The sequence below is a fragment of the Balaenoptera borealis genome (genome assembly GCF_965194805.1).
Source record: "Balaenoptera borealis genome assembly, chromosome: X".
NCBI lineage: Eukaryota > Metazoa > Chordata > Mammalia > Artiodactyla > Balaenopteridae > Balaenoptera > Balaenoptera borealis.
Window position 1 is genome coordinate 129351566 of NC_138881.1, and position 12118 is coordinate 129363683.

At 40.0% G+C, this 12118-nt stretch overlaps 1 protein-coding gene across 3 annotated transcripts in view; it reads left to right on the forward strand.

Annotated features, from left to right (window-relative positions):
- The window catches only part of VAMP7 (vesicle associated membrane protein 7), a 99060-nt gene that overhangs the window by 61764 nt on the left and 25178 nt on the right, over positions 1 to 12118 (forward strand). For 2 of the 3 annotated variants that reach the window (XM_082376429.1, XM_082376428.1), the window contains one exon: positions 2496 to 4312. The exons of the other annotated variant lie outside the window; for it this stretch is intronic. In XM_082376429.1, coding sequence (XP_082232555.1) covers positions 2496 to 2564 — 69 coding nt within the window. In that variant the 3' untranslated portion in view covers positions 2565 to 4312. Of the gene's footprint in view, positions 1 to 2495; positions 4313 to 12118 lie in introns of those variants that run through there. 3 annotated transcript variants of the gene reach the window in all.

Here is a 12118-nt window from a genome sequence, read left to right on the forward strand (position 1 = left end):
CCTTTTCAATATGTTTAAACTCCTTTTTTGCATCACATTCTGGGTGAATCATTCAGCTAACTCTTCCAGCTCTGTTCGTTCTGCTATCCAGTTCTTTTTAAAAATTAATTTTTAAATGTTTAATTTTTTAAAGCCATGCTTTAAATTTCTAAGAACTCTTATTATTCTTATTTTAACATTTTTTTTTCATGGAACTTGTACTTGTTAACAAATATACTCTCTGCTTGAATTTGTCTGGATATATATTCAGAGATATATCACAGGGAATTAGTTTATGCAATGGTAAGAGCTGGCTAGGCAAGTCCAAAATCCACAGAGCAGGCTGTCAGGAAGGGCTGGCTGGACCTGAGGGGCAGGAGCAAAGCTGTATATACAGGCAGAATATCTTCAAGGAAACCTTGGCTCCACTCTTAAGGCCTTTTAACTGATTGGATCAGGCTCATTCAGATTATGTAGGATAATCTGCCTTACTTAAAAGTCAAATGATTTATGAGCTTTAATCACATCTACAAAATACAGCAACACCTAGATTAGTGTTTGATTGGATACCAGTGCACTGTAGCCTCCCCAAGTTGACACACAAAACTGACCTCACAGAAATGTAGTTAGTTATGTTTATATATAATGGGTATATTTTTAAAATTTTATTTCCAATATGGTAAGTGTTGATAGTTATAACCCACCTCTAAACAAGAGGTCTTTGGAGTCCTCACTAATTTTTAAGAGTGTAAAGAAGTCCTGAACCAAAAGCTCGAGAGCTGCTGCTCTAAGGAGTGGGGGAGGGATGCTTTGCTTTGGGGGTAGTTTGTGTCTGGGCAAAGCAGCATTTCCTCCTCATCCTCTTTTCATTTACAGATGCCCAAAGTTAACTCCTAGCAGATATCTCTGACTCAACTCCACTTCTCATTGACCCCTATTGAAGGTCTTCCACCTTAGACAGCTGGACCTGCCTAACAGAGAAGGGCAGCTATAGCTCTATTAATGTTATACTGGAAATTGTGCCTTGATTGTCCCCTTGTTCAGGATCCTCAGGTGGCACATTCTTGGCTTCTCAGCTTAGCTTCTTCCTCCTTCTTTGGTCTAGGAATTTAGATTGATTTATAAAGGTAGATTATTATTAAATTCAGATTATATTTATTGATTACTTATTACATGCAGAGTACTTTGCCAACTTGCCAACTCTTTACCAAAAGGTGTTGTCACCTAACATTGCACTTCGGCTTTAAAAATCCTTATATTTTAGCTGTGGCAAATAGTCAACTTTCTATCAAATTGGAATATCTGTGTTTATGTGAATATGATGAGTAGTTTAGCCTATTTATTAATAACCAGAATTTTCTATAACCCCTACCCCCAACATTTGTAGAGAAGTAAGGAAAAACACTTTGCTGACTTTAGGTAGGGAGCATGTAATTCATAATGTATTTTTTTCTAAGTGTGTGAGTAATGAAATCAGTCACTTAAAGATTTTAGAAAGTTGTAATTTAAATCAGAACAAAATGACTGATTTAATGCAGTGAACCTAAATTTTACAATGAATCTATTTTTGGAATGTAGTAATCTGAGCAAGCATATGCCATGCAGAATATCATAATTTAAAATTATAATACCATAATTAAAAAGCTAATACCTCTTTTTCGTTTGTTTTTTTCAATTTTTAAAGCTTTTTAAAATTGAGATACTTACAGGAAGATGCACATATCTTAAGCATACAGTTCAATGACAGATTCACACATTTGTGTAACCCATACTTTCACCAAGATACAGAGTGTTTTCATCCCCAGAAAGACGGTTCATGTCCTTTCCCAGTCAACCCCCACCCCCAGCTGAGTGGCTACCATTGTTCTGATTTCTTTTGCTGTGGACTAGTTTTGCCTCTTCTAGGACTTCACGTAACAGAATCATACAGTGTATCCTGTTTTTGAGTCCTAAAACGCTAGTACATCTTTATTAGAACTAGTATTTTTGCTGTGTTACTTACAATTGGGTAATTATAATTATCACTGTTATCCACCGAAAGGTTCATGGCAACATTTTTGCTCATAGGTGATATAGATGTAGAGTCTACTCATGCTTTTTAATATTTTTAATCATCCTAATAATGAAAAATTAATCCATGTGCAAAACCTAAAAATGTACTTAATTACAAAATAATACTTAAGGGAATCATGCTAATTTGTGATCTTTATGACAATGATGTTATCAGTAGAGTTGCTTATATATTTCCATTCTGCGTACTTCCCAATGAAGAGAAACGACCCCACTGCTTTCCTTAACAGAAAAGAAAACAGTGGAATTCAAGTGGATGTGAGTTATATCAAAAAAGATCATTTTAATTCCACTTCTGTCTTCGAAAATACTTGATTAGTGTATTGTATTATTACACAACTCCTACCCTAATGGAACCAATATTTGTTCATCAGTCTTTATATATTATTTAGGAGCCTATGATAGATTCAAGAAAATAAAATTGCCTTCTCTGCCCCCCCCCCCAGGTATTCATCTATATTATTGTGTCACCACTCTGTGGTGGATTTACATGGCCAAGCTGTGTGAAGAAATAAAAAAGTTATCATTAACCAAGGATACGAGAGAACAAGGAGTTAAAAGCAATCCGTGTGATTCAAGCCTTTTAATACTGACAGATGGTGTCTGCCAGTCTCTTCAACCCTCTTCTTTCTCTCTTTTTTTTTAATATTCTTCTATGCCTCCAGATTTATCATTGTCCTATCAACCAATTTATTCCAGTGCACTTCAGACTGAACCATTTATTGCAGCAGTAGCCTTAAAAAGGCATTTTGTTTCTTTGGTTTGTTAACTAGTGTCATCTACTTATAGATACATTTTTGTTTATAACTGCACAAAGCTATCACCAAGGTAGAAACCACCTGTCTTATGAGCTGTCTACTGAAATTATGGATGACCTTTGTGCACACAAAAGTTCAAGAGACAGATAGTATTGCTAACATCTTGTCTTAATGTCTTTTGATTTTGAAGGGTTTTAAGTGCTTGAAAATAAAATACATGGAAAATTGTTGTTATTTGGGGAATTGTAATTAATTGTTGGTATTTCTAGGAGCCCAAGCAGGTAAAGTATTAAACATTTTATCTCAGTCAGATGGGGAACGTTTTGCTAGCCTGTTAGAAGCAACAGAATTATCCTTGTCTGCCTATTATTAACTTTTAGGAAGAAAGTTTTGATCATTCACAAACCTCGCAGAGCTTGATATCCTCTGTTTCCCCATTGCAGTTGATTTGAGAAGACGGTGGTTTAAATATTGTTGAAGGTTGTGGTTTTTTACATATTCCTTTTTCTTTGGTGGCTATTTAGGGCAATTGTATAGATAATAGAATGGGTAGTGGAGGGAGTGGGGAGACACATTCCTCTGGCTCACCAAAGAAAAAGAAGAGAACCACAGTGGAAAAGCCCAAACTGAATATAGTCAGCAATCAACTCCAGGGTTTGGGTTTGACTGGTGTTGAATAGTAGTTTGAGCATCCTTTGTGGTTAATAAGTTCTTTAATCTACCTAGTTTTGAAGAATTCTTTTGGGAAACTTGAGAGTAGACAGTATGATACATAGAAACAGTACAAGACATTTTAGCTAACATCCATGTAACTGCAGTGTGAAAAAAACTGGAGTGTAATCATACTGCTTTGGCTACTCTGGCATCTGTTAGCTAGTGTGTACTTTTGGTGTGTATCTGAAAGGACAGCATTTGCTGCCCTAGATCTAACTGCATTTATTTATCAATAAATGCCAGTAAATGGAAATTATATTACATTTGACTATTTTCCCAATGAAAGAACAAATTGGTCTGTAAAACCTAGTCACCTGTTTAGCCTCATCATGTGCCTTGAATATTTGTGTGTCACATAATCTGGCACCTGCTACCTGTTCTTCCATCTATACCTTTCAATTCATGCTGATTCATTTATTTGACATATTTTCAACCCCCTGGAACTCTTTTCCTGGTGATCATGTATAGTGCAAATGTTTTTTCAGTCCTCTTTATCAACACTAATGCCTTTTAATTACATCAGCATTTCCTATTGGAAAACACATTTGTTCCATGAAAACATTTGGCATTCCTTAATAATAATTTCCAAATGTCTTTAATCCAAAGAAAAAGACTTAAAGCTTATTTCCCTTTCTTATACACACCTGAATAAAAATGATGTGCATGTTTTAGGGATAAATTACTTAACCATCCCTTGATCTATTTATGTATAAGAATGCTTTTTAAAGCACATATCTTGTTTTAAATGATGCACAAACTGAAGGCATTAATAAAATTTAAGAGTAATACAATGAGTTGCTTGTTTTAGAATTTCTTCCTGTAATCTAATTTCTTCTGATGACATTTTTTTTTGAGCTTTATTTTTTTTTCTTTAAATTTTATTTTTATTTATTTATTTATGGCTGTGTTGGGTCTTCGTTTCTGTGCGAGGGCTTTCTCCAATTGCGGCAAGCGGGGGCCACTCTTCATCGCGGTGCACTGGCCTCTCACTATCGCGGCCTCTCCCGTTGCGGAGCACAGGCTCCAGACGTGCAGGCTCAGTAATTGTGGCTCACGGGCCTAGTTGCTCCACGGCATGTGGGATCTTCCCAGACCAGGGCCCGAACCCGTGTCCCCTGCACTGGCAGGCAGACTCCCAACCACTGCGCCACCAGGGAAGCCCCTTCTGATGACATTTTGCCATAGTTTACAGAACAAAAGTATTTTACTTACGCTGAAAATACATTTAAAAGTGTGACCTGAAGCCTTACAGTAAAGAGCTATAGCCCTGTCTCAGGTGTATAAAATTTCTTCAAAACCAAAAGACACAAAAGAAGTTAAAAAAGTATGTAGGTCATACCAAAACCAATGAAAGATCATGAAATGACCACACAGCTTCTACAGCCATCATCCTGAGACCATGGTTGAGACAGAACAGGAAAAGAACCCCAGGGATTGTAATCCAGTTCAACACAACTCTGACTGGTTCTGAAATAGATGGCTCAAAGGAAGGCATTTGAGGGTGAGAGAGAATAATTTGTTGGAGCAAAACAGATTTAGGTAAAGAAAAAAAGAAACAGAGTGGCAAAGATCAAATGTACAAAAACTGGGCCACAACGAAACAATAATCTGTCACTTTGGGTCTTTGAACCTAGGTAACTGAAGTCAAGAATGGTAGAATATATTTTTGTACATGCTAGAGCAACTCAAAAACAGCCCATTTAACTCTCCCCAGGCCTCCTCCAGGTTTCAACTGAAGTGTGCATTCCCTAACCGGACAGTTAGGGGGGGGGGGGGGAAAGGCTATTTGGTTGTTATGAACAAAGAAAGAAGTGGTACAAGCTAATTATTTCTCTTTACTTTGAACCCTTGGCCACAAGGTCAAATAGTGTCACAGTCCCTAAGTTTCCTTCAGAATAGATGGACATGGCTTCCATCAGATAATGATTCTTCCTTGCTTAACTCTGCTTTTCCGGAGTAAAACAGAGCCAAGACAAGTATTACAGAAGCAAGGGGTTTAATACTGTCTTCAAGCTTATACAGGTGTATGACAAAGTAGGAAGAGAAAGTCTGGAAGGGAGGTGCCAGGGGATCAGAGGAACAGTCCTAAGCATTTCCACTTAAAGTGCTAGTGCTGTTGAACAGGTTGGAGCTTGTTGGAAAACCTGAGAATCCCTACATGTCTGTTTGCCAAAATAGGTGTGTGACAAGAGTTGTGTGGAAAAGAAGCCACTGGCTCAGTAAACCTGATGCCAAGTACCCAATTGTGTCCCCAGTTGGTCAGCAGGGCCAGTAGTCAAGAGGATGAGCTGGATGCAGAGTGGAGGAGATTGAGAAAAAGCTGGGGTATGTCAGGCTCCTTAGCATCTTCATGTCTGACTGCCCTGACCTTCTAAGAGTATTGGCCTCCACTTTCCTTCTGCTTTCCAAGTCTTAACGTGAGTTCATTTCACTGGCAAAACAGTTCTAAAAGCATATAGGGAAAGGAGTTTTAATGAAATTCCCAGCTTCTAGCAAGAACAGTGGTGCCAGTCTAGCACAGTCAAGTTCTTCCTGTATTCATTTTTAAGATCAACTGCTTCATCTTATGGAGAAAGACCATTTGGGAAGTTAAAGCATTCTTTTGGTCAAGGTACATTGTACAAAATTATTTTGGATTCATGTTGTTTATTAAAACAAAACGTCTAAATTCAAAATATATTGTGACTTGTTACATCTCTTCCAAAAAGAATAACTGAAAGAAAATTCATATGCACAGGTTGACACCCTGATTTACTTGTTTTTTATTTGCATTCCAATTTGGACCAGCATAAAGGAAAGTTTAAAAGTCTCATGAACAGAGAGAGAACATTAAATTCAGTAATACCCCTTACAGACTTCAATTCTGGCCAAGATGGAGTAACAGTGACTGTATTTACCCTCCCACCTGAAATAACCCAGTAAAGGACAAAATATTTGAAACAACTGTTTTTAAGACACTGGACTCCAGGCAATGAAGGGCAGTGATATTTCCAAGAGGTGAACCCAATTATTGCCCCAGCTTATTATGTTGAGAGAGTATCCAGGCTACAATGGAGTGAGAAGGAACCCAGGAAGAGCCTGGAAGATTCCCTGAGTTGACACATGACAGATATCCAGAGATGTTTGCAGGGCAGGGCATGGTACTAAAAATGAGACAGTTGCAGAGAGAGGACTCTAGAGATCTGAGGAAACTACCCAATGGCAGGGAAAGAACCACCCAAAGACTAGAAGGAAGAATATCCTACACCCACACAGGGCTAGGAATAACCCTACAGACAGGAGATAGACAGGAAAACCTCATGAGTCACAGGGTATTGGCTAGAGTACTCAGAAGGGTCTTGCATAGACCAGGGTTTCTCAATCTTGGCACTGTTGGCCTTTGGGGCCAGATGTTCTTTGAGACTGTCCTGTGCATTGTGGGATGTTTAGCAGCATCCCTGACCTCAACCCACTGGATGCCAGGAGCACCCTCTCTCCAATTGTGACAACTAAGAATGTCCCAAATGTTCCTGCAAAGTTGGGGTGGGGAGCAAAATCAACCTTGGTTAAGAACCACTGGCGTAGACTTAACAGTCTCACCCAGGATAATAAATCTTAAAATCCAGACCTTAGAAGCTGTTTCCAAGTAACTGTCCTAGAACAAAGCTTAAGGATATATTTGTGGGAATATAAACAAGGTAAAAGAGTGTTGGGCAGGGCAGCAAATAAAAAATTACCAGTCCACTGGATAGAATTAGTGACAGCATAGACGTTTCAGAAGAAAAGATTATTGACCTTGAAGACATAGCAATACAAACTATCCAAATGAAGCATACCAGCTAAATACATTGTTAAATGTCAAAATGAATTTTAAAAAAGGAAGCATCAACTCTAAATGCCTATAAGAAACTCACTTTAAATATTAATGGGTTAAAGTAAAAACATGGAACAATATACATGCTGACACCAATCAAGAAAATTGGAATGGCTATTGTAATATCAGATGAAGTAGATTTCAGAGCAAAGAGTATCCAGGGATAAAGGAGATTATGTGTCAATTCATCAGGGGTCAGGGTATAGGGATTAATGTTGGGGGATAGGTTTCGGGCTACCTCTGACTACAGCCCCATAATATGGGAAAAAATAAATAAATACTAGAGGTTGGTTTGTACTTCAGATTCTTGCTTAGAAACTAACCCTAGTAAAGAATTGTAACTGGAGATACAGTGAGACATGAGAAATCAAAAGTATACCTTTATCAATTATATATTACTGCATAACTACAATCCTAAAAATGTGTGCCATTAGAAAATTACAAGTATTTTCCAGTGTTCATGTTTATGATCAGGTTAAGGACTCCATAGGGGTCAGGGTAAGGGTCAGAATCAGGGGTCAGGGGTAGTTGTCAGGAGTAGGGGTAGGGGTCAGGGTGGGGGTCAGAATCAGGGGTCAGGGTTAGGGGCAGTTCAGATGCTCATCATTGTGCATAAATAGATAAAACACAGATAAATGCATGTTAAAGGTTACAATGTAGAGGCATTAATTTTAATTATTTGCTTTATGGTCTGCAAATATTTGCTACAGGTAAAACATACACAACAATCCTGAGGAAAATGAACACTGGGTTTCTGATTAGTGATAATATTTCTGAAAGCCACGGTTTCTCTGATGGCTCCATGTGGCTTTTGAAGTAAATAAACCGAGCACACAAAGATCAACTTTGACCCACACACCAGTAAAACAAGCAAAGCTGGTGAAAACTATAAAGAAAAAAAAACAACCATTGCAATCCTGGAAATTGACTTAAGGGCAGTCAGCACATGAAAAAAAATCAGGAAAGTCTGCTACATCTTGGTAAGAACAGTGACATTCTGTGGCACTTTAACCCTGACCCACCCCCTCTCTTCCCTCCAAACTCAGCTTGATGGAGTGAGGCTAGAAGATAGGTATCCCTCCTCTTCCAGCTCCAGTCAAGAGATATGGAATCTCCCCAGGAGTGTCAGGCTGCCAGCCCTTCTTATGTCCCCAGCTCCACATTACAGAGGCTCAATCCTAGGTCAGTGCAGCCAAGAATCAATGCTCCCTTCCTCCACCTAGTACCCCTTCATAGGGCAGAGGCTCCACCTCAGGTGCAGCATGATGAAAATACTGGGGCCCCAATCTCCCTCACCACAGGTCAATTGTAGAGTACAGATTCTGTGCCAAGGCAAACAGGCTGCCACTCCAGCTCAGCACCCTGTCAGAAAGCACAGGTATCACTTTAAGGGAAGTGGGTTCCTGTCCCTAGCTCCAGAGAAGTGCCTTAGATATTCCACCCAGGGAGAGAGGCAAGAGATAGAAGGCTCTAAAGCTATCCCTAAAGGGATAGTCTATATATAGAACAGAGTGGGTGGGACGAAGCCTACAATGTAGATAATGGAGCAAAGCAATTGAGAGCAGACAGGAGATCAAGATGGAATAGAAGGACATGGAGGTCACCTCCTCCCACAAATGTATAAAAAATACATTTACATGTGGAATAATTCTCACAGAATACCTACAGAACACTGGCAGATGATATCATACAACCAGAGCTGCAAGATCACCACATAACTGGATAGGACGAAAGGGCAAAAAAAAAAAAAAGGAATCAGGACAGAACCTATGCCCCAGGGAGGGAATTCTGAAAGGGGAAAGGTGCCCTCATCCTGGGAACCCCCTTCACTGGCTGGGAGATCAGCTGGGACAGATAGAGAGCTTCAGAGGCTCAGAGGAGAGTGCAGCAGCCTGCTTGCAGCAGGCAGGACAGAGAGAGACCTGCACAGAAGGCCACCTGGCCACCTCACTGCACACCCCAGCCTGAGACATGTACCTGCCGGTGTATGCATCGGCTGGGTGCTGAAATCCAGGCTTCAGTGGACAGACCCAGGGCCAGGACTCAGTTTGGCTCTGCAGAGACAGCCCAAAGGACCTGGAGTGTGGTCTGAGCCACAACTGGTGGTGAGAGCAGGATGGAGTCCAGTTCCACAATAAGAGCCCCATTATCAATGCCCGCCTGAAGGGAGGGGTGTGGCCCCGTCATAGCAGCCTCATTCTTAGCTTGCTCACAATGGCCTAGCTCCACTGCTATGAGTTCTGGGAGCATGCAAGCGCTGGGGGGCAAGAGGGCTGAACTCTGAGCTGACTCCCAGTGGGTGTGCAACTTTGGCAGATTCATTCTGGCAGTTTTGTGAGCGCAGCACCTGGGGGGCATCCAAGGTGATTACCGGTGCTCCCGTAGCTAAGGTAGGTCCAGCACCAGCAGCAGCAGGCTTTATGGGTGCACACACACAGAGGCGGGGCTGAAATCTGAGCTGATTCCCAAGTGCTCCCACAGCAGAGGTGGACCCAAGGGTAGTGCCAACAACAGTGTACTTTATGGGCACACACAATGGGTGACAGGCAACATCACAGAGTACAAGTCTTGGAGGACAGCTCTTGGAGAGGAACACACAGTGGCTCCTTTCCCAGCAGGAGCACTCCAATTACACCTACCTCACACCTCAGCTTAAAACTGGATCTGGGGACTTCTACTCCAAAAACTGGAGAGCAGACCCTGCCCCCAAAAGGGCTGTGACAACCATGGAGCAAAGAGGAGGCCCTGTCTAACATCCAGTGCAGACTCTGGTCACCACAACACTTATCATGCCCCCTATCAAGGGGATAATGACCAACACATCCTGAGGAAAGACATGGCAGGCATCCATACCAAAAACAGCCCTTGCACCAAAAATATTAGACTTGTGCAGGCTACACAGGGATGCTCCCACATAAAAACAGGCCTTCAAGACAACAGTAGATAACTATTTCTCCTAAATTCATAGAGTCAGAGAAATATAAGTAAAATGAAGAAGCAGAGGAACCACTCCCAATTAAAAGAACAAGAGAAATCCCCTGAAAGAACAAACAATGAAACAGACCTCTCCAGTCTACCAGACCCTGAGGGCAAAAAGTAGGTAATAAAAATGCTGAAGGAATTAAGAAAGGCTATCAATAGAAATGCAGATCACTGTAACAAGGAACTAAAAACTTTAAAGAGAAGTCAATCAAAACTAGACAACTCGGGGCTTCCCTGGTGGCGCAGTGGTTGAGAATCTGCCTGCCAATGCAGGGGACACGGGTTCGAGCCCTGGTCTGGGAAGATCCCACATGCCACGGAGCAACTGGGCCCGTGAGCCACAATTACTGAGCCTGCGCGTCTGGAGCCTGTGCTCCGCAACAAGAGAGGCCGCGATGGTGAGAGGCCCGCGCACCGCAATGAAGAGTGGTCCCCACTTGCCGCAACTAGAGAAAGCCCTCTCACAGAAATGAAGACTCAACAGTCATAAATAAATAAATAAAAGAACGTGAGTTTCTTAAAAAAAAAAAAAACTAGACAACTCAATTGCCAAGATGAAGACTGAGCTAAAGGCAATAAATAGCAAGGTAAATAATATAGAAGAACAAATAAGTGATCTGAAAGATAGAATAATGGAAATCATCTGATCAGAACAGCAGACAGAAAGACAAATGAAAAAAAACAAAAGCAACATATGAGACTTATAGGATAATATAAAGCATGCCAATAAGGATCCACAAAGGAGAAGAAAGAGAAAAAGGGATCAAAAATGTACTTGAATAAGTTACGGCTGAAAAATTCCCAAACCTAAAGAAGGAAACACATCCAGGTACAGGAAACACAGAGGGTCCCAAACAAGATGAACCCAAACAGACCTAAACCAAGGCATATCAGGATTCTAAAGGCAGCAAGAGAAAAACAAAGTGTTAGTTACAAGGGAACCCCCATAAAGCTATCACCTGATTTCTACAGGTGATAGAAAATTTCTACAGAAATTTTGCAGGCCAGAAGGGAGTGGCAAGATGAATTCAAAGTCCTGAAGGGGAAAAACCTGCAACCTAGGATACTTTTTACCCACCAAGATTATCATTTAGAATAGAAGAGAAAGAATTTCTCAGACAAGCAAAAACTAAAAGAATACAGCAATACTAAACCTATCCTAAAAGAAATATTGAAATATTTATTTTCATTTCTAAATAGAAATGAAGCAAAAATCTGTAGGAAAGGGAAAATCACAGTAGGAAAAGCAAATGTATAAAAGGATTGTAGATCACTTATATAAGCAGGTATATAGATTTTTTTTAAATGAAAAAAATTTTGTGAAAGCAGTTTTAACTACAGTGAATAGCAAAAGGATAAACATGAAGATGTAAAATAGGACATCAAAATGATAAAATGTGGGGGAGGGGAGTGAGAAAATGTAGAATTTTTTTTAATAATGTGTTTGAGCTTATATGACTACCAGTCTCAAGTAAGTAGATATAGTAATGGGCTAACATACTTGAAAACCAGGGTAACCACAAATCAAAAACATACAGTAGATTCACAAAAAACAAAAAGAAGGGAACTCAAGCATAATACAAAAGTAAACTAATCAAACCACAAAAGGAAAAACAAAAATAAAAAGGAACAAAGAAGAAATATGAAATCAACAGGAAACAAGGTTTAAAATGGCAGTAAATACATATCTATCAATAATTACCTTAAATGTCAATGGACTAAGTGCTCTGATCAAAAGACATAGAGTGGTAGACTGGATAAT